We start from the raw sequence: 23,742 nt of genomic DNA, 5'->3' as shown, positions 1-23,742 counted from the left end.
TTCAATTGGTCGGATTACCAGAATATAGTTCATTTCCCCCCACCTTCTGATGTTTCCAGAATCTCTATGTTAACCAAGGGATTTTCAAATGTCACATCAGTAGGGTAGAGAGAGGAAAAAGGGGGGAAGAGGTATTTATGACTGTCATAAACCTACCCCCCAGGCCAACGTCGTGACAACACCAAAGTATGTTCATCTCTAGGAGACAGAACACGTCTCCTTCCTGAGCAGTATGACGACTGCGTGGTCGCATGGTGTTTATACTTGCGAATTATTGTTTGTACAGATGAACGTGGTATCTTCAGGCCTTTGGAATCATACTTCTGGAGGTCTACAATTTCTTTTGATTTTAACATTTCAAGAAGCAAAGAGGCACTGAGTTTGAAGGTTGGCCATGAAATACATCCACAGCTACACCTCCAATTGACTCAAATTATGTCAATTAGCCTATCAGAAGCTTCTGAAGCAATGACATCATTTTCTGGAATTTTCCAATCTGTTTAACGGCACAGTCAACTTAGTGTATATACATTTCTGACCCACTGGAATTGTGATATAATCCGTCTGTAAACAATTGTTGAAAAATTACTGTCATGCACAAAGTAGATTTTCTATCCGACTTGCCAAAACAATAGTTTGTTAACAAGAAATTTGTGGAGTGGTTGAAAAACAAGTTTTAAAGACTCCAACCTAACATGCTGACCAGACCGGACACGTGACGTGTCCGGTCTGGTCAGCATGTTAGGTTGGAGTCTTTAAAGCTCGTTTTTTTGCGTCGCAAAATAAACGTAGAAATCCATGTTATTCAATTATTGCACTCACACTGCTCGCACACGCCAACGAGCGTCTGCGTTGCCACGGGCTAAAATAGAACTCATTGCTATTTCTGATGCAGATCGCACTGCAAGTCCTGCCTCTCCCATCTCCTCATTGGTTTATAGAAGCAGATACCCACGTGCCATCTCCTCATTGGTTATACCCATGTGGGTGATTGAAAGACTAACTGTTTTGCCGGTAGTCGTGGTAATACAATGAAAGTTTAGATGCGATCACCATATAAGTTAAACGATGAAAAAGCCTGGAAGGAGGAGAGATGACTAGAAACAATTCGGTTGGCCGTTTTGTATGTGGATTAACTGTCGGAGTAGAGGTCCTTGTGCATTTCAGGTAAAATAACAAAATGTTTATATCCCAGGACAAATTAGCTAGCAACAGCAAGTTAGCTAAATAGGACAAATTAACGTTAGCTAGCAAGTGCAAGCTAACTAGCTAAATTGCCATACATGTTTAATGCTTTTCGACCTGTCCCAAAATTAATGTCATTGGTTCAGAGTTTGTTTTGATATTTTAACCTGCGTGTCATGATCGCGTTTGGTGTGGGGGGAGGGCAAAATAAATGTATGCACGATAGCGCATGCGCGCAGCCGGTTTGGGTTCCGTGTAAGTGTATGTAAACTTCCGACTTTAACTGTATGTAATAAATGGATGTGATCCTTCCATTACCACTTGCGAACAGATTAATACAGGTGACAAGAGGGCAGCAACTGGGTGGGATATTTTCTTAGCCGGTCATTGCGTGTGTGTGTCTGCCTCTGTGTGATTATGGTTCTTCTGTAATAATCTTTGAAAACCTTTCAATTATTACATTTGTTTTGATCACAGTACTAATCACTACAATGGCTATTACGTGTCAACTTCGAAGACCCCAGTAGATGGAGACAAAGACCATACTAACCAAGGCCTCCCATTTGATTTCCCAAGTCATGTCACTGTAATAAAGCACTTCAGTCTCCTTGCTGGACAGCACTGTACAGAACAAACACACATCGTTAGCTTTATATTGCCCATTTTATTTATTCTGCATCTTTGGCAACATAGTCAGCGTTCACATTTTAGTTACATATAAGAATCAATGGATTGCTAGACAGGGAGACTGCATCCATACACTCCCTTTCCCCCTTCCTCCTTTAAATTACAATCATCAAAGTGCTTATTAAAAGTGCATATTTACAGAGTGCTAAAACGGACAGAAAACATGAACATGTTTTAAATGGAAGACTGTGGTACTAAAGGCACTGGACACAGATCAGCAGCTTTAGATTGCACTGCTGAGAAAAAGTTTAGGAGTCAAGCAAAGGTTTGGTATGATAAGATCAGTTACTTTGTGTAACCTTCTGATGGGGTCCCAGTGTAGACATTTACAGCAACCTGCACCTGCACTCTTGACCAGAAGGGGGCTCTGTTGTGCCAACAAAGCCTAACTTTCTCTACATGGCTGTCAATGACCATATCAGCTAGTAGAGGAGTGACTCCCACTCCCCATCCTTCCACCAATAGCAGTGAACTGTACCTCCCGCCGAGGTTTCCCTCAAGCACAGTGTCCTGGGCGTTACATCTCAAAGTGACGATACATGCACTCCACATATCCCAGAACTCTTTGCCAGTCTGGTCCTCCGGCCCTCAGCATCTCCTCCATGGTCTGTAAAACACAGATGACTTCAATACTGCAGCGTTCACTGTTGAGTTTTTTCATACAAGCATACAACAAACTTGACAGTCTTTAAATAACACAAGTTCTGATTAACAGACTCACCAGTGATGTTGTGATTCCAACATTCTCTCCCGTCTTAAATGCCAGGCTGAGGTTCTCGCTCTATGGATAAAAGAAGCAGCACCATGTCTGAGAGGCAAATCACTGAGTGAGTGTGCAATGCATTACCTAGGACTGTTCCGGTGACCGTAGTACCGCCACACCGGCATTCACGAGTCATGACTAGTCAAATTCCATGTGATCGTTTAGTCACAGCAACTAAGCTTCTCCATGAGAGCCCATGAGCTCATGTTGCGCCACATTTCTATAAGCTATGCAATTGCGTGAGGAAACAGTTGATGGGCTCTATTAAAAATTGTATCCCATCAGCTTTCTATAGGCTAAGCCTCCTATATTTATTTCTCAACTTTATTTGAATGCACATTGCTTTGCATTACAACAGGAGTAGTCTACCTAGCTGGCATGAAAATTAACCACAGGAAAAGCATCCTCCATTCGCTATTCACAGTGGGGCAAAAAAGTATTTAGTCAACCACCAATTGTGCAAGTTCTCCAACTTAAAAAGATGAGAGAGGCCTGTAATTTTCATCATAGGTACACTTCAACTATGACAGACAAAATTAGAAGAAAAAAAATCCAGAAAATCACATTGTAGGATTTTTTATTAATTTATTTGCAAATTATGGTGGAAAATAAGTATTTGGTCACCTACAAACAAGCAAGATTTCTGGCTCTCACAGACCTGTAACTTCTTCTTTAAGAGGCTCCTCTGTCCTCCACTCGTTACCTGCATTAATGGCACCTGTTTGAACTTGTTATCAGTATAAAAGACACCTGTCCACAACCTCAAACAGTCACACTCCAAACTCCACTATGACCAAGACCAAAAAGCTGTCAAAGGACACCAGAAACAAAATTATAGACCTGCACCAGGCTGGGAAGACTGGTAAGCAGTTTGGTTTGAAGAAATCAACTGTGGGAGCAATTATTAGGAAATCGAAGACATACAAGACCACTGATAATCTCCCTCGATCTGGGGCTCCACGCAAGATCTCACCCCATGGGGTCAAAATGATCAAAAGAACGGTGAGCAAAAATCCCAGAACCACACAGGGGGACCTAGTGAATGACCTGCAGAGAGCTGGGACCAAAGTAACAAAGCCTACCATCAGTAACGCACTACGCCGCCAGGGACTCAAATCCTGCAGTGCCAGACGTGTCCCCCTGCTTAAGCCAGTACATGTCCAGGCCCGTCTGAAGTTTGCTAGAGAGCATTTGGATGATACAGAAAAAGATTGGGAGAATGTCATATGGTCAGAAACCAAAATATAACTTTCTGGTAAAAACTCAACTCGTCGTGTTTGGAGGACAAAGAATGCTGAGTTGCATCCAAAGAACACCATACCTACTGTGAAGCATGGGGGTGGAAACATCATGCTTTGGGGCTGTTTTTCTGCAAAGGGACCAGGACGACTGATCCGTGTAAAGGAAAGAATGGGGCCATGTATTGTGAGATTTTGAGTGAAAACCTCCTTCCATCAGCAAGGGCATTGAAGATGAAACGTGGCTGGGTCTTTCAGCATGACAATGATCCCAAACACACCGCCCGGGCAACGAAGGAGTGGCTTTATAAGAAGCATTTCAAGGTCCTGGAGAGGCCTAGCCAGTCTCCAGATCTCAACCTGATAGAAAATCTTTGGAGGGAGTTGAAAGTCCGTGTTGCCCAGCAACAGCCCCAAAACATCACTGCTCTAGAGGAGATCTGCATGGAGGAATGGGCCAAAAAAACAGCAACAGTGTGTGAAAACCTTGTGAAGACTTACAGAAAACGTTTGACCTCTGTCATTGCCAACAAAGGGCATATAACAAAGTATTGAGATAAACTTTTGTTATTGACCAAATACTTATTTTCCACCATAATTTGTAAATAAATTCATTAAAAATCCTACAATGTGATTTTCTGGATTTTTTTCTCTCATTTTGTCTGTCATAGTTGAAGTGTACCTATGATGAAAATTACAGGCCTCTCATCTTTTTAAGTGGGAGAACTTGCACAATTGGTGGCTGACTAAATACTTTTTTGCCCCACTGTAAGTGCATAAGGATGCCATGTATTTTTCCCCCTGCTCCTGTTCGACAGGTGCATGATAATGGTCCAGTCTATATGAAAACTAATTTAATTTCAAAACGAAAGAAAATATGAAATTGAGAATAGCGTGATGGTGACAATATTATCACTTCTGAATGATGCCCAGCGTGTGCAGACAAGAAACAGCTATTACCTTTTTGACTATATCAAATCATAGTTGCACGCATCGTGTAGCCTAGCTCATAGGCTTATATATTTAGATAAGGTTTGTATCACAACTAAAGTGGCCAAATAACTCCAAACGTGGTCTATAGGCCTAGGACCCCTGGAACGCGATCAGAGCACATAGCCTACGGAGCCTAGTGAAATGTGTTCTTATAAGCCCAGTCATTGAGCAATCGCGTGTGAAAGAGTTTTGACTGAACACTATTTAAAAGAGGATCCCAGCTTTCTCGTACTGCTATATTTATTGAAATGAAGCACATTAATCCCCTTTACAACAGGGGTAGCCTACCTGGCATACATATTGCACTCAATATTTGGAAGATGCTCCTAATGTTTGGTATACTCAGTGTACACTAATATAAAAGTTGCACCCCCCCATTTTGCCCTCAGATCAGCCTTTGGGGAATGGACTCAACAAGGTGTCGACAGCGTTCCACAGGGATGCTGGCCCATTTTGACTCCAATGCTTCCCACAGTTGTCAAGTTGGCTGGATGTCCTTTGGGTGGTGGATCATTCTTGATAGACACGGAAAACTGTTGAGCGTGACAAACCCAGAAGCGTTGCAGTTCTTGACACAAACCGGTGCATCATGCAGTCTCAGAATGTACTAAACATATAGCCTAACATTTGTATCACAACTAAAGTTACATAATTAACTCTAAATTAAGCATATAGAGGACCTGTTACCTTGTAAACGACTCAACACAAAATAGCCGCATGTGCACACATCTGGAAATCGTTTGAGGATAATATACTTTTTAAATGTTTTATTCCCAGCTATGTTCAATTATATTCTTCATACTATAAAATAATGCCACAAAATTCTAAGCAAGTCTGCTATATGAACTAGTGTTGCCCACAGCCATATGACATAGCAAGGTCAGAGACTAGCATAAGGACAACTCAGAATATGCTATTGTGTTCTTTTGAAATAGACTCCATTTTCTTCATATCATGTTTCTTTAGACCTGTCTAAAATTAATAATGGATTTATTGTGATGGTCTAGGCGACATTAAATGGATGTACATGTTCCAAAAGTCCGCATCAGTAGCTTGTAGGCTATGCGTGGAAGCCTGGAGATGCTAAACGTGTTTATGTTAATTACCGGTAAATTACCGTGAGACCGGCAGATTTGGATGAAAATCAACATTTGACAAAATGTCATAACCGCCACAGCCCTAGTATTACCCACCTTGTTGTCAGGGCTAAGGGTGCAGTAGGGGATGTGTGAAGGGAGGTAGGTGTGGTACACAGCACAGAAGGCAAGACCATCCGCCCAGCTACTGCTGAAGTTAGTGATGTCAATATTCTGTCAATAGAGAAAGTGAGCGGAGGCAGAGAAAGGGTAAAGACACCACCATAATGAGTGCTGAGTGATTACATCTGGACAACATTCTCTTTACATCAGAGTCCCAAAGCATTCTTTCTCCTGACCCTGTTCAACACACACACACTAGGGATGGGTGATGTCAACCTTTGTCATATCGTGATTATGTACCCATAAAACATTGTGATGAGCGATGCTTTCGCCCCTACTAAAATAAATAAATAATACAAATCTGGTAAAATGACTATTGGGCTGTAGCACGAAATCGAATCAAACTGGACAAATCATGTCGAAAGATAATGTTGTTGAAAGCCTGGGCAGAGGCCAAGTGCAGACAATGGCAAATATTTTCTATGATTCCTTTCTGGTGGAGGAGCAGAAAAAGTTTGTGTGTGTGTGTGTGTGTGTGCGCGCGTGTGTATGCGTGCGCGCGTCTGTGGCGCGCACATGATGATGCAGTGACTGTGATGAGGAACAGCTGTCTTACAGTAGTGAGTTACAGGACTATATCAAGTGCTGGATAGAAGCAGTCCACAGTACTGGATAATTCTTGCTTTATTTGCATCATAATATAGACTTAGGCTATAGACTTTTCTTGTTCTTTTTGAACAACACCTTAAGACTAGAATATTTAGGAAATAAGCTACTGTTCTTAACTTACATTTTTCTTAAAGTTTTTATGATCAGCCTAGTAGGAGGATAGGTTATTGGTCATTTGGTTTACCGTCTCACAGAGGGATTTTCCCAGGCTACACGAATCATTTCTGATTCTTAAACTTGTCATTAGATTTTTGTTTAGGCTATTGATATTGTTTGTTCTCTCTCATTATTAGTCCTCTGGTTACTAGTGCTGAGCGATTAACCAAAATGTTTTTTAAACAACTAATTGACTGACGTTGTTTCAATTACTTGAATTCCATTTCATAATTGTTTTCTTTCTGTGAGCTCAATGGCACATTTTGCTGCGGTTTCTCTACAGATAAATCAGATCTGCCCAAACTGTGCGATGGAGTAGGGAGTTGTAGTTTCCAACAGGGTAATGTTCTACACAGTTTAGCGTAGAAAACTTGATAATCAATTACAATGTCAGATCTGTGCAATCAGGAGGGGACACAGAGCGCAGTTTCTTTGTGAGGTATCTCTACCTGAAAATACATGAACTAAGGGATTGATAGCTGGTATTCAGCAGTCATAAAAGTATGCCTTATTTACATTGAAGAAGTAGCATAGCCGGCAGCTCTATAGATATGAGATGACTTGGAATGGAATTATTATTTAAAAAAAATATTGAACCTTTATTTACAGACTTGCCTAGTTAAATAAGAATGTGTTCTTAACTATGACGGCCTACACCCGCCAAACCCGGACGATGCTGGTCCAATTGGGCCGGATAATGTCATAAAAAAAAACAAATGTAAAATCCACAACAACTAAAATGTTTGATTAAAGTACTGTGAATAAATGGTTAATAAGTAATCAGAAGTAATGGGCAGTCACAATATACATGGTTTTAGTCTTTGTTACAGCACTCAACCCACAAAATGCATAGTGCATTTAATGTAAAAAATATATATATTTAACACTAGCAAAAAAAGAAACGTCCCTTTTACAGGACCGTCTTTCAAAGATATTTGGATTTTTATGAATTAACTTCACAGATCCTCATTGTAAAGGGTTTAAACACTGTTTCCCATGCTTGTTCAATGAACCACAAACAATTAATGAACATGCACCTGTGGAACGGTCATTAAGATACTAACAGCATACAGACGGTAGGCAATTAAGGTCACAGTTATGAAAACTTAGGACACTAATGAGGCCTTTCTACTGACTCTGAAAAACACCAAAAGAAAGATGCCCAGGGTCCCTGCTCATCTGTGTGCATGTGCCTTAGGCATGCTGCAAGAAGGCATGAGGACTGCAGATGTGGCCAGGGCAATAAATTGCAATGACCATACTGTGAGACGCCTAAGACACCTACAGGGAGACAGGACGGACAGCTGATCGTCCTCACAGTGGCAGACCACATGTAACAACACCTGCACAGGATTGGTACATCCGAACATCACACCTGCAGGACAGGTACAGGATGGCAACAACAACTGCCTGAGTTACACCAGGAACTTACAATCCCTCCATCAGTGCTCAGACTTCAACAATAGGCTGAGAGAGGCTGGACTGAGGGCTTGTAGGCCTGTTGTAAAGGCATGTCCTCACCAGACATCACTGGCAACAACGTCGCCTATGGCCACAAACCCACCGTCGCTGGACCAGACAGGACTGGCAAAAAGTGCTCTTCACTGACGAGTCGGTGATGGTCGGATTCGCGTTTATCGTCGAAGCAATGAGCATTACACCGAGACCTGTACTCTGGAGTGGGATCGATTTGGAGGTGGAGGGTCCGTCATGGTCTGGGGCGTAGTGTCACAGCATCATCGGACTGAGCTTGTTTTCATTGCAGGCAATCTCAATGCTGTGCGTTACAGGGAAGACATCCTCCTCCCTCATGTGGAACCCTTTCTGCAGGCTCATCCTGACAGGACCCTCCAGCATGACAATGCCACCAGCCATACTGCTCGTTCTGTGCATGATTTCCTGCAAGACAGGAATGTCAGTGTTCTGCCATGGCCAGCGAAGAGCCCGGATCTCAATCCCATTGAGCACGTCTGGAACCTGTTGGATCGGAGGGTGAGGGCTAGAGCCATTACCCCCCTAGAAATGTCCGGGAACTTGCAGGTGCCTTGGTGGAAGAGTGGGGTAACATCTATCAGCAAGAACTGGCAAATCTGGTGCAGTCCATGAGGAGGCGATGCACTGCAGTACTTAATGCAGCTGGTGGCCACACCAGATACTGACTGTTACTTTTGATTTTAACTCCACCTTTGTTAAGGGACACATTATTCCATTTCTGTTAGTCACATGTCTGTGGAACTTGTTCAGTTTTAGTCTCAGTTGTTGAATCTTGTTATGTTCATACAAATATTTACACATGTTAAGTTTGCTGAAAATAAATGCAGTTGACAGTGAGAGGACGTTTCTTTTTTTGCGGAGTTTATATACAAAAAAATAATAATACTGATACAATTTCAAGAAAAATAAAATCGCTGAAAGCCGAAATCGTGATATTTGTCTTATAATCGAACCGAAACCAAACTGACCTCAAAAGGCACTAATCGCTCAGCACTACTGGCTACATTAAGTTTTTAAACTGTTCAAATAACTTTGAGATGGAACGCTGTTTCATTCTTTGTTTGATCGGGAGAAAGCCATGCATAAAAAGATGAAGCGTAGCCTTCTGTCATATTCATTGCCTATATTCCTTTCTCTCTTCATTCGACAGGCTAAGTTATTTTTTTAAACAGCTTGACATAAGATAGTTAAGGAATGTCTGTTATTAAAAAAAAATGTATAGGTTTAGGCTACTATAGCCTGATGCCCATGCATCTGACAGAGAGAGAAACTATATTTTCTGACTGGACATTTTGTGCTGCTTTTGGGGAATTCTCCGCTCTGTCTGGCCTTCAGTCCTCTCGTAGCTCCTATAGAACATATGTATAGAAATGAACTATAGCAAATAGGAAACAACAAATTACTCGGAATGTCATGTGTGAATCCCTGCGAGACTACGTTTTGGGTCACATCACGATGTCATCACCAATCGTCGTCTTTCGACGACGCTATGATAATAAATCGCCCAACCGGAACACACGCATACGTTACAGTACCTTGTAGCCCTGAGTGCGGCTCTGACACCAGCGCAGAAGAGAGTTCCTCTTGGAGCCTCCATGGCGGCGTAGCAGTAGATTAAAGCCATCCTGAGACCTGGTCTTAGAGGTCGTGTTTGGGGGCAGCTCTGCCAGGGCAGAGTTGTACTGGTTCAATGCCTCCTCCCGTTTCCCTGGAACACACATATGTCAATAGAAAGGGATTTAGCTCATTTCCGTTACTAGACATAAGAGCAACATGGAATGGTGAGCGTACTGACACATGGGTGATTGTGGAACACACACAGAAACACACCTGTGTGAGTGCTGAACCAGCTGTCTTGCCATTCTAGCCCTTTTCTTCCTCTGGTTTGACTTTGGCTCTGAAAGGACACACCATACAGTATATATATTCCTACGCAATAACATAGCATACATTCCTTTCAAATTCTAAATTCTAGTAGAAAACACACTGACTAACGCAATGATGCCACCGGTTGGAATAGTAATATCGTTAAATATTTCCAGAGGTATGACACACAGACAAGCAGTTAGACCCCAACTTTTAAGTGGTCTCACCTTGTTTGTAGATCCAGCTATTGTGGCAGTATTGGACTGGGATGTTCCATTCATTACAGCAGGGGAGTCTGAAGATGCGGGTAGTCTGGAAAGGCTTCTGTGAAATCAAGAAATGTGCTTTGCTTTTATTAGATGAACTGAACTCACACAGCCACACTGAACAGAGAAGATTTGTTGTCAGGGGTCAGACATGAGAGCAAAGCCAACTGTTATTGATACACATTATTCTCAGTTCATGTTTAAAAAATATATCAAAACCGAAAACAATGATTATTTTTGAATAATCTAACTGAAAGCGTAGTAGTGGATCACAGTTTTAACATGGTTTTTACAAATCCATGTCCTCAAGTGCCCTGCCTGTTAATCTCTGTTCCATTACAGCAGTCCAAAAATCGGTCTGGATTGCGTTTTGTTAGGATAGCCAGATATATAAATCATGGACATTAACCTTCATTACAAGCAGGAGGCTGAGCATAAGTTCATGTATAGTTGAAATCATACAAACAGGAAGACGTCATGGTACTCACCTTGCCCTCTCCTGTGTGACTATCCTCTGTGTCTCCCTCATGCTACACCCTTCCTCTCCACTCCTCTCCTCATTGGTCACGTTCCTCAAGTACCTGTTGGCCACACCCTTAATGTCCGTTCGAGCCTCTTTCACACTTATATTCTTATTCCCTTCTTCCTGACTCATCTTCTCCATCTTGTCATCTCCTCTTCCTCGGCCAAACCTGCTGATCCCCCTCTCCCTTCCCCGGTGTGTCCCCTCCTGGGTCTCCAGTGTGCTGGTCTCCCCAGTAGCCCTCTCCATGCCCTGGGTCTTGGCTTGAGCCTGGGCCTGTCCTGGTCCCTGGTTCTGGGTGAGGTGGACCAGTTTCTGCCTGCTCTCCCTCAGATCTCCTCTCAGGCTGACCAGCTGCCCATCAGTCTCTTTCTGTCTCTGCTGGGCAGCCTCCAGCTCCCGCTCTGTATCCATCTGAGCCGCTCTGAGCGTGTTCAGCTCCTCCTCGGCCTCGGCCCTCAGTCGGTCGGCCACTGCTACCGCCACCTGCAGGTCAGACTGGAACTGGTTCCACTCCACTCGCTCCGTCTGCAGGAAGGAAGACACTAACAGTTAGCTACTATGAAGAACAATCCAACGGTTGAATCATGTGTGTTAGTGCTGGGCTGGAACAAACATATGTATAGTCTGCAGCTCAAGGCCTGGAGTTAACTAATTCTGGTCTTAAAGTTTATTTCTATATTCACACCCAGAGTGAAAGTCTTTAATCTTTGATTTCATATGACATAATTTCCATATTAATTTGTCTGCCAGCATCACATTATACACAGCACTGGGCCTCTAGAGACTATGAGCTATTTAGTGATCAAATAACCATTTGGCATTCATAATCTGACTCAAATATTGGACAGAATGAGAGGCAAGCTTTTGCAAGTTTAGAGGAGTGGCACTAGGGAATCAAATGAGCCACATCGGGACCCTGTGCCAAGGGGTTGTGACATGGTGGCGTCGACAGACGTGGAAGCTCTGCTTCTAGCTCCTAAGCAACTTTGCTACACCGCAATAAGATCTGCTAAATGTGTACGTACCAATAAAATTGTATTTTGATTTAAATAGCCCTGGCCCCATTCAGGTGCTCAGATCAGATCCACTAACCTGGAATGTAGTGTTAACAGCTCTTACTCCCAAGGGTTTTTGATGCACTGAGATTATTGTATATGTTTCCTTAGAAATGTATCAAGTTCAAACAGGGAAAGGAAAGCAGAGCATTATTGCTAAATTTCAAAGGAAACAGCAGGTTAGCGGTTTTCATTATGAATCTTGTTCTGGAGGCAGTTCTGCAGAGTGGTCACTAGCTGGCACAACCACAAAGTCATACCATCTGATTTTAAACCTAACCCTAACTTTAACCACAATGCTAACCCTAACTTTACCCACAATGCTAACCCTAACCATAATTTAAGATCAAAAAGCCCATTTAAGTTCTCATGAAAATGTACAATATAGACAATGTTGATTTTGCATCTGGCCAATCTAGCGAGGATCACTTAATTCTGCCTCCAGGACAAGACTCATTCCAATAAACGTCAAATAAGAATTTGTTCTTAACTGACTTGCCTAGTTAAATAAAGGTCAAATAAAATAAAAAATAACATTTTATTGGTCGCGTACACATATTTAGCATATGTTATCGCGGGTGTATTGAAATGCTTATAGTTGGCTAGAAGCTAGGAACAGGGTGACTGTGTCTATCGGTGCCATCTTGAATTACCCCCGCATCAAGCTATTACCTCATGAGAAGGGTGATACCAACACCAAGTCCTCAAATCAAAACCAGACGGTGCATCTCAATATTGTAAAGTGGGCTCCTCCCCTAACCTCATCTACAATGATAGAACTGCACCAAGGTAAAGTACCAACAAACATCAACCATGTTTTCTTCACATCTCCTGTGTCCAAATTGAGTTATTGACATACTGTAGCCTTATTCTCTACCTATATAGTACTCAAAACACCCCCAATTAATTTAGTTAAATAATACAATGTAAAAATTGCTGAAACCATTCCAATGAGGACTTGGACATGCAAAGCCAATTATCTCAGAATCATCTTTTTGCACATAGAATCTTCTAGTCCCAAGCTCTCATATTGAGAAAAGCTTTTGAGAGCAGACATCCCTATAATGATGGAAATAGAGGACTAACAAGCTCCAAAGCAGTCAGGTAACATACAGATGGACTAGGTTCGTGAACATTGCAATGTGACCCGCAGAGTAACGTGGGAGTGTGGAGGAGTTGGGTCGTTTGGTAATTAAATGAAGAATGGATAGAGACGTAGAGGAGGAGAAGAGACAGAAACTGGAGCCAACTCATTTCCTCATCTGACCAGCGACTCAAGACCACAGCTGGGGCCAATTATGCAGTCACTGGAGACACACACACACAGAACATATTATCTTCCACCCACTCTCGATAACACACACCTTCCTTCTTTGTCTTTTCCCTTCGAACACAGCCATAAAGTGAAGTTCACCCCTCTCTCGAACAAACTTTACAGCATGTAAAACCACACAAACACTGAACAACCCATTCCCACATTCTTTGATTCAAATCCACAAACACGCAGCCTCACACAGAGTTTAAACTGCCTTGTTATGGCAGCAGAGACAAACCACTTTTTATTAGTACACATGATGCAACTCATAACGCCAGATGGGAGAAAAAGGACAACGTGGGAAACCATTAGTCTAAACCCCCACATTCTTTAGTAGCCTATGTTCTGAATCCTGTCTGTACAGCTAACTATCAGTGTCCAAATAGGGTATGTCTTAGAAGGGAAACAGGATGGGACACTCCTTAACTCAAAGATAACACTGTTGATTTTCCCTCAGACACACACACACTCTCTCTTTCTCTATATATACATCCCTGAGGTACTGACATAGTGACCCACCACAGGCACAGATGCTGACTCTCATACACTGATTCATGAACAGTCTCTCTGGGAGTGTTGAGCTAATTCCAGATGTGTGTTTCTCGGTTGGTGTGTGTGCGTTTGTGCGTGTGAGAGATAGAGAGAGAAAGAACCATCCATCTGTCCCCACGCCTCAGTTTACGTCCACACCCAGACTCCCTAACGCGTACTTGGGGAAACATCCTCACTCTACCGTGGCTCTGCAGCTTTCCACATTCACTGGGGTGTGTTGAACAACCAGTTCCCATACACTCTGATACTCATTAAGAGACTGGTTCAGTCCCTCTACTTACAAGGCCTGTGGATACACTCACCTAGAGAAAATACATACTTCTTATACCTCTCCCATATATACACACACACACACACACACACACAGTATCTACCTTCTCCCCAGCCTCCACCATTTTTTACACATTGCAAATTTGACACACAACCTTCATTTGGCATGTAAACATGTTCAACCCCAGCCTCTTGAGTTTTTGGAGCCAAAACCAAATAGCTCATTCCAGGAAATCTGCAGCACTGTCCACCTGGAAATGATCCCAGAGCAGACCTGAGAGCTATTAAATCCTTGGGATCAGCCCACCCACCAACCAACCACACGGACAGGCACAATGAATGGGGGGAGACAGGGAGGCTAGCATGGGGGGGATAAGAGACAAAAGCAACAGTTGTGAAGTAATTGTTGTAGTTTCTGTGCTGAAGGAGGGAGGGTTGGTGAGAGAGGAGCGGTGAACCCTCAGATGTCCAGAGAGAGAGGCACAGGAGAGAGAGAGTGAGGTACATTTACAGTTTAGTCATTTAGTAGACGCTCTTATCCAGAGTGACTTAAAAGGAGAAATTGAGGTTAAGTGCCTTTGCTCGGTTACTGGACCAATGCTCCTAACCGCTAAGCTACCTGCTGCACAGAGAGAGAGAGAGAGGCACAGAGAGAAAGAGAGAGAGAGAAAAGCACAGAGAGAGAGAGAGGCACAGAGCGAGAGACACAGAGAGAGATGTATGACCATATTAGAGAGACATATTTCCCTCAGATTACACAGATCCACAATTAGACAACAAACCCAATTTTGATAAACTCCATATCTACTGGGTGGAATACCACAGTGTGCCATCACAGCAGCAAGATTGTGACCTGTTGCCACAAAAAAAGGTCAACCCATATTTATGCTTATTTATTGTCCCTTTTGTACATCGTTACAACACTGTATATATACATAATATGACATTTGTAATGTATTTATTCTTTTGGAACTTCTGAGAGTAATTTTTATTGCTCATTTTTATTGTTTATTTCACTTTTGTATATCATCTACTTCACTTGCTTTGGCAATGTTAACATATGTTTCCCATGCCAATAAAGCCCTTAAATTTAATTTGAATTGAGAGAGAGGTACAGGGAAAGAGAGAGAGGTAGAAAGAGAGAGATAGGGGTAGAGAGATGCACAGGGAGAGAGAGCGAGACCCAGGGAAAGAGAGCGAGGCCCAGGGAAAGAGAGCGGTAGAGAGTAGAGTTCGACCGATTAATCGGCATGGCCGATTAATTAGGGCTGATTTCAAGTTTTCATAACAATCAGTAATCGTCATTTTTGGACACCGATTATGGCCGATTACATTGCACTCCACAAGGAGACTGCATGGCAGGCTGACCACATGTTACTCGAGTGCAGCAAGGAGCCACGGTAAGTTGCTCGCTAGCATTAAACTTATCTTATAAAAAAACAATCAATCTTAACATAATCACTAGTTAACTACACATAGTTGATGATATCACTAGTTTAACTGTTAATTTATCATCGAATCACAGCCTACTTCGCCAAACGGGTGATGATTTAACAAAGGCACATTTGCATAAAAAGCACAATTGTTGCACGAATGTACCTAACCATAAACAAAATCAATACAGAGAAGTTTTTTTTTTTTTTTTAAACCTGCATATTTAGTGTTAGCAGGCAATATTAACTAGGGAAATTGTGTCAATTCTCTTGCGTTCATTGCATGCAGAGTCAGGATATATGCAACAGTTTGGGCAGCCTGGCTCCTTGCGAACTAATTTGTCAGAATTTTACATAATTATGACATAACATTGAAGTTTGTGCAATGTAACAGCAATATTTAGATTTAGGGTTGCCACCCATCCGATAAAATATGGAACGGTCCGTATTTCACTGAAAGAATAAACGTTTTGTTTCGAAATTACAGTTTCCGGATTTGACCATATTAATGACTTAAGGCTCGTACTTCTGTGTTTATTATATTAGAATTAAGCCTATGATTTGATATAGCAGTCTGAGCGGTGATAGGCAGCAGCAGGCTCGTAAGCATTCATTCAAACTTTACTGCGTTTGCCAGCAGCTCTCAGCAATGCTTGATCACAGTGCTGTTTATGACTTCAACCTCATCAACTCCTGAGATTAGGCTGGCAATACTAAAGTGCCTATTAGAATATCCAATAGTCAAAGGTATATGAAATACAAATGGTATAGAGAGAAATAGTCAACGCGTAATAATTCCTATAATAACTGCAACCAAATAATTTCTTTCCTGGGAATATTGAACCTCCAGCTTTCATATGTTCTGAGCAAGGAACTGAAACGTTAGCTTTTTTTTACATGGCACATATTGCACTTTTACTTTTCTCCAACACTGTTTTTGCATTATTTAAACCAAATTGAGCACGTTTCATTATATTTGAGACTAAAAAGATTTTATTTCTGTATTATATTAAGTTAAAATAAAAGTGTTCATTGGTCCTTCAGTATTGTTGTAATTGTCATATTTATATCAAATCAAATCAAATTTTATTTGTCACATACACATGGTTAGCAGATGTTAATGCGAGTGTAGCGAAATGCTTGTGTATATATGTATATATATATATATAAGCAGATACCGCAGATAACGCAGATACAGATGTCGATTTTTATATATATATATATAAATAGACCGATTTATCGGTATCGGCTTTATTTGGTCCTCCACTAATCGGTATCGGCGTTGAAAAATCATAATCGGTTGACCACTAGTGGAGAGGTAGAGAAAGCGAGGTATAGAGAGAGAGGTAGAGAGAAGCACAGGGAGAGAGAGCGAGGCCCAGGGAAAGAGAGGAAGAGAGAGGTGGAGAGACAGAGGTAGAGAGAAGCACAGAGAGAGAGAGAGAGAGGCCCAGGGAAAGGGTAAACACTGCAGCCCGACACCCACATCTCAGCCAAGACTCTCAATGTGTCTGATCTCTCTCCCCATTCTCTCTCTAGCGCACACACACACACCAACAATAGTCAGTCATTCTCTCCATTCTTTCCCTCTAACAGTCTGACTTTTTCCCTAACGCCACCAAACAAAACAAGTTTTGTCTCCGACAGCTGAATGCAGCCCCCCTCCTCCACACATCTCTGTCGCTCTCTGAAAGTACATTAAAGCTTTTATCACTTACATTTCACAACTGAGTCAACAGTGTTAGAAACACTGAATGTAATATTTAGGGGTAGAGGTTCTCTCACTAGAGCCCGTCTCTCTTGGCTTTCCCCAGCTCAGTCTGTCTTGGGCCCATACAGATATGTTGAAGAGTTCAGGGAAGGAGAGGAAATTATAGAAAGGGATGGAAGGAAGTAGAAAAAGAGAGGATGGTAGGAAAAGAGAGAGGGATGGAGGGAGTAGGGCTTGTATTCCATCTTCACAATCTGTAGCAGATTAAGGGAAGCTGTGAGCCCCTGGAAATAATAATAATTATGGTGGGTCAAGGTTTGGAATGGGCTTTTGACAGGAAATTAACAGAAAAAAATGGAATCTGAATTGGAATCTCTTGGGAGCCTCTGGATTGTCTGAGCAATGCTCAAAGAATTTAAACTTCCATCTTCCTTACCATGTCTTTCTACACACCATCTAGCCCTTTCAACACAGGAACCTGCGTTGGGCAGGGGGGGGGGGGGGGGGGGTGCAAAATGATATCAGAGCATTTCCTCCTGGGCCTCTCAGGATGGGTCTAGGACAGGATGAGGCCTATTAGCAGGACCACGTCTCCCAGAGGCCCTTGCTCTGATCCATTTCTGGGTGGAGATGACAGGGTCTTTTGTTGTTATCTCCTGAACTCAGATGTTACAAGCGGTGAAACCCAGCCCTGACCTCTGCCTCAGGGTGGTGTAATTTCCTGTTTACATTTCTAAACATATCCACACCCCCATTCTCGTCGACAGGGCTGCAGCGGAGCAGGTTGAGAGCTTCAAGTTCCTTGGTGTCCACATCACCAACAAACTAACATGGTCCAAGCACACCAAGACAGTTATTCCCCCTCAGGAGACTGAAAAGATTTAACATGGGTACTCAGATCCTCAAAAGGTTCTACAGCTGCACCATCGAGAGCACTGGTTGCATCACTGCCTGGTATGGCAACTTATCAGCCACAAGGCACTACAGAGGGTACAACGAATGGCCCAGTACATCTCTGGGGCCAAGCTTCCTGCCATCCAGGACCTCTATACCAGGCGGTGTCAGAGGAAGGCCCTAAAAATTGTCAAAGACTCCAGCCCCCCTTTTACACCGCTGCTACTCTGTTGTTATCATCTATGCATAGTCACTTTAATAACTCGACCTACATGTACATATTACCTCAACTAACCGGTGCCCCCACACATCGACTCTGTACCGATACCCTCCTGTATATAGTCGCGCTATTGTTATTTTACTGCTGCTCTTTAATTACTTGTTACTTTTATTCCTCTCCATATTTGTTTTTAACTGCATTGTTGGTTAAGGGCTCATAAGTAAGCATGTGACTAATACAATTTGATTTGATTAAAACTGAAGGTAAAACACACCTGGGCTTCAGTACTTCGATTAATAGGAATATAGGAATATATTCTGTCATGTTCTACTGTCTAAATGTGTAGCCATGATGAGCCTCACTCCAGATCTGTTTGTGCTTTAGCCAACTGTCCTCTACAGTGTTCCTTTGTTATTATGCCAAATGTGCTGCATGGCATGACAACAATAGTCAGAAGACTTGGCTAAAGCCTAATCAGATCTGGAACTAGACTGAAGCTGAAGGGTTACATTATGTAAAATCAGTTTCCTGATTTGGAAACAGGACATCTTCTGTCCTAAGGTAAGTTTAGTGTTTATTGGGATGTCTTGTTGGTATTTCTCACCTGCATGGTCTCCCGCAGACTCTGGACCTCAGCGGTCAACTCCTGGCGCTCCACTAGCAGATGCTTCAACACATCTGAGAGGGAGGGGTGGGAGAAAAAGGAGAAAGAGAGTAAGCGCGAGAGAGGGAGGAGGACAGAAAGATGCATTTGGTAGTAGTTATTCATATAATTCAGAGGTATGACATCATGCATTTCATAATGAGGGATTATTTTAGACATTGCTATAAAGAGGGAGTGGTAATGTTTATGTACATGATGTGCTGCTCTTACCTGCGCTGTTTAGTGTTGCATACTGACTGGGACTGAGACCCAGTGCTGTCCTACACTCCTCCACCAGCCTCTCAATCTCACCCTGGTTGTCCGCAGACCCATGGTGCTCCAGCGTGGTCAGGCTCAGCCCACTGTCCTTCTCGCTCTGCCCCGAGGGGTTGACCAGGCTAATCGGGCTGGCCGAGGACAGGGAGCTACCCAGGGATGAAGGAGTCTTGGTGGGGCTCATCGATGAGCTCTTCCCCTGGGGTACAGGGAACCTGGGACTAGACCTGGTGGGGCCTCCATTACACCCCATCACAACCACCCCTTCAGGCACTGCTGCATTACTTCCTGTCCTTCCTTGCAGGGAGATAAACCCAGGACCAATCACAGAGTAGCCTGGGCTGACGGGCAGGAGTCTCTTCCCACTTAGGGCTGGGGCTAGGGCAGTAACTGGTGCTGTGACTGGTGCTGGAGTTGGGGCTAGGGCTGTGACTGGTGCTAGGGATGTGACTGGTATTGGGGATAGGGCTGTGACTGGTGCTGGGGATAGGGCTGTGACTGGTGCTGGGGATAGGGCTGTGACTGGTGCTGGGGATAGGGCTGTGACTGGTGCTGGGGATAGGGCTGTGACTGGTGCTGGGGATAGGGCTGTGACTGGTGCTGGGGATAGGGCTGTGACTGGTGCTGGGGATAGGGCTGTGACTGGTGCTGGGGCTGCTGGCTGGCCTGGTGTAGAGGGTGTGATCGGAGTGAGAGCAGGCAGGGTGGAGGTCACTGGAGAAGTAGGAGGGGTTTGGAACAAATCCAAGCTGGGCCCTGGAGAGAATAAGAGCAACGACGCACAAGTGTGAGGGTGAGTGAGGGACACGTACAGATGGTCAGAGAGACAGGCAGACTGACAAAGAGAGTGTGAGAGATTGAGTACAGTGGTCACTGGTTGGGCATGCAGAGCTGCTAGGATGACTAAACCAGACCATTAACCCCGTACAATACCCAGGCTGTCATTCAGGATGAATGGGCAATTGCTCATCTGGAGACACATTCCTCTGCTCTGTGCCACCACTGACCCCGTCCTCCTCTGTCCTTTGCTTGAACTGACCTTCTCTAGGTTTAATTGATATTACCACTGATAGAGTTCAACTAAACAAGTTATTGAAAGTGATGCATCATGATCAGGTAAATATCAATCCACATCAAATACAGAGTGACGGGCCATAACTCCCCACTTCCACCACTGCCTTTTATGCACCTATTCCAAGCCATAGTGTGCTAGTGTGACTGCCAACATTAGGCTTGCCATGATTAAGCCGTTGCCCTTGTGCAGAGCTGGGGAATTCTGCCGATTCATCACAGCTGGAGCAGCAGAGCCTGACGAATCACAAGAGGATGCGAGGAGAATGAGCCCAGCCAAGCCAAGATTCCTACCCTCTGGCTTACACACACACACTTTGTTGTTCCCCAATCTCCTGTCTCTTCCCCTCTTCTTGTCTCATTCCTTCTCTCTATTCATGTCAGTCTCTGTCCATCCCCCCTCCCGTCTCCTTTCGGTCTTTCCACCATCGACTAAAAGCTTAAATATAAATGCGAGTCTCAAGGTATGTTGTCTTTGTTCTCTGTAAGAAAAGTCAATAAAAGACTTCTTCAGCACAGCAAGGGGGGTTGGCGGGTTAATTTAGTTGAGGTGTGTGTGTGTATTGTAGGGGGGCAGAGGGTACCTGCGGGTCCATGGCCGTCCTTGCTGGAGAAGGTACCCATGATGCAGTGAGAAAGTGGGCAACACACCAGTGGCTCTCAGTCAGGACAGAGCAGAGGCTGCAGAGGAGACCTGCACACAACAATCAGTAGGATTAATCTCCAATATGACACTGCACAATTATGTCATGTTCCACAAGGGAATTATGCACCAATGAAATCGGTCATCACTTCTCTAATCATACACATAGCACTCAGTGGCGTAACACATTTGAGGGGCCCCGCAAGGTCTGGGGGGGAAATAAACTTCCAGCAGTTCTACACATTTGGCCATGGGGCAGAAAGGAACATGTGCAGTTACATAGCTAATATCATGCCATTCTACACATTTTGGCATGAGAGAAAACGTAGCGGTTTATTTTTTTGGTGGGGGCTGCAGGGTGTGTGGTAAGCCAGTGATAGTGCTTTTCTAATCACTTGATATGATTAGAGAAGTGCTATGGAAATGGGCTACTTTGTTTCACATGTAAACCAATCACTTGAACCGGACCCTCTAGTCTAGCATATTGAATGCCCAGTAAGACAGAGAGATCGTGCATCCAGACTAAACATTACACACCCTAGAATCTACACCATGTTCATTTGAATGTTCATTTGAATTTGGTGTAGTACCTGTGGTGTAAATCAAAGCCAACAACAAAATAAACTACATTTTAGTGAGAGGGATATACCAGGAGACAGAATAGAACCCCACAACTTCTTATCATTAGCACAGAAAACAAACGATATCATATCCAATGTAAATTTGCATACATTTTAATTACAGAAGACACTAGACATAAGTCTATTTACATTAGTAGTAGTAATAACAATAAAAATCCGTGCTGGTATCCTGTGTTAGGTTGTCTAATCGTGAGTGCATAACATCAGTCCAAAGGAGAGTGCCAATCCACGAGGCACTGGCAGTACTCAAACCAAATTTGTAGCCGACTAATGATGGAAATCACTCAAACCTCAATGGCTTTGGGCGTTTGCATTGTTCTCACATTTTAAATGAACACGAAGGCCTTTAATCAAGATTTTAAATTGGATTGATAAACCGAAGGAAGTTTCATGCATGTAGTCCTAGACTTACAGAACCGCACCTTTACCTAATTAATGTAGCCTAGGAGGGCAACTCAAGTCGTCCCATAAAAAGATTTATTCAGAAACATACCTATTTATCCAAGGAATTACAAAAGCAAACATTGTTGTTCTACAAACACAAAACCAGTTTCAAAAGAAGTTGGCTGATATGTTCTTTCTTTCCAAACAGTGACGCATGCATCAAACTTTTTACTCTGCGAAAAAAGTAACTATACACAACCTTTAAAGTAGAATAATTTCTTTTTTTTATCGATTTATTTTCCTCCTCGTGGAAATATAGTTCGTGTGTTGTCCTTTCTTCCCTCTGTAGCCTACCGCGCATTGGATCCGTCTTTGTCAATGCGGTGGGGTTGAGCACAACGAAAGAGTCGGGACGAAGTAGCCAAGTGCACCAACTCCACTTGTTCTCGGTGAAGTAGACATATAAACTCCTGTTTCTCTCATGAAAACACCCAATATGCAATGTGATTATTTTCTAACAGAACTGAATGCATCTTTATCAACTTTATACAGGCCTAACTTTCTCTAACTTTGATCCATTCTTCTCTGATGTCCTTTAAATTCGGGCCTTGACCACTAGGGAGCATAGTTGGGCTGTCCTACCAGCGTTTGCAACCTACCAGATGGAATTATAGCCAAAGACAGTACAGTATGAAGATAGCTAGTAAATGTCATGCGCAGACAAACGTCATCGGGTCTAATGGTCGTCACGCTCCGAACTGCGCATGTACAAGATGTCAAATCAAAGGCACTCCTTCAATATAAAGTCCTTAATTCACTTTCATGAGGCTGGAGTAATTGACATGTTCAACTACTTAAGACGTTGGCTTGAATCGAGGTTGCGCCTTTAGATTTCGAGAAAATGAAGAACGAAGGAATAAACCCAAAACCCCGTCCTGGTCTGCTTCTCAAGCGTTCCCGGAAAACTTGCGATGTTGCGCCTCTGGGAATTGAAACTCTGTGTTATAGCCTTTTGAGTTGTCACCTCTTTTTGATCTAGTGGTATCTTATACATTTTTTCAAGTGTATAATCATATAAAATTAAACATTTTGGTGAATCCTGTTGTAGGGGTAGGCCTGCGCCTGTAAGGTTGGCCCAGCAGTAGGCTTGGAGGCTTGAAAGCATTGGAATGAAGGCAGCGGTAGCCTGGGCCTACATCATTGGTTTATTTCGCAAAAAATATGGGAAGTTCCAGGTCTCTATGGGAATTAGGCTATTTACAGTGCCTGACAAAATAAAAATGACAAAATGATACAAACTTGAAATAAGCAAACTTGGTTTAGACTACGCCAACATGGCTTAGGCCCTAAAAAGAGTTAGCCTCGTATGAATCATCCTGGTCTCACGAAACAGAACCTAAGCTCGTGAGATCAGGATGGTTTGTACAAAGCTAAAAAGGAGTGCCATGTTATTTATCATAAGGCGTTTCTCATAGTGGTCTGGCCAAAGATGGTGGATAAATGAAGATTGTTCACTCAGGTCGTTTACCATTTAACAAAAATGGTCAAGGTTCCTGTCTGTGTAAGTGGCCGTTCCCTCTCTCGCGTGAACA

General features: G+C 43.0%; 1 protein-coding gene across 2 annotated transcripts; it reads right to left on the bottom strand.

Moving 5' to 3' along the window:
- Positions 1-1,829: 1,829 nt before the first annotated feature.
- Positions 1,830-22,852, bottom strand: si:ch211-195o20.7 (uncharacterized). Of its 2 annotated transcripts, none has more exons than XR_016489028.1 (11): positions 22,410-22,832; positions 21,067-21,176; positions 19,367-20,167; positions 19,097-19,170; positions 11,005-11,567; positions 10,478-10,574; positions 10,215-10,281; positions 9,920-10,092; positions 6,060-6,176; positions 2,594-5,399; positions 1,830-2,479 (listed from the first exon to the last, which is right to left on the bottom strand). XR_016489028.1 is itself a non-coding variant. In XM_021574619.3 (11 exons), the coding sequence occupies exons 2-11, from the start codon at positions 21,104-21,106 to the stop codon at positions 2,390-2,392; spliced, it is 2,082 nt and encodes a 693-aa protein (XP_021430294.2). In that variant the 5' UTR covers positions 21,107-21,176; positions 22,410-22,852; the 3' UTR covers positions 1,830-2,389. The 2 variants fall into 2 exon arrangements, 1 of the variants encoding a protein (XP_021430294.2); XM_021574619.3 differs by having other exon boundaries at positions 2,594-2,653; positions 22,410-22,852.
- Positions 22,853-23,742: the final 890 nt, after the last annotated feature.

Source organism: Oncorhynchus mykiss, chromosome 19 (assembly GCF_057628025.1).
Source record: "Oncorhynchus mykiss isolate SJ-2025 chromosome 19, ASM5762802v1, whole genome shotgun sequence".
NCBI lineage: Eukaryota > Metazoa > Chordata > Actinopteri > Salmoniformes > Salmonidae > Oncorhynchus > Oncorhynchus mykiss.
Note: the sequence above shows the minus strand (reverse complement) of the source record. Positions and strands in the feature narration are given on the sequence as shown.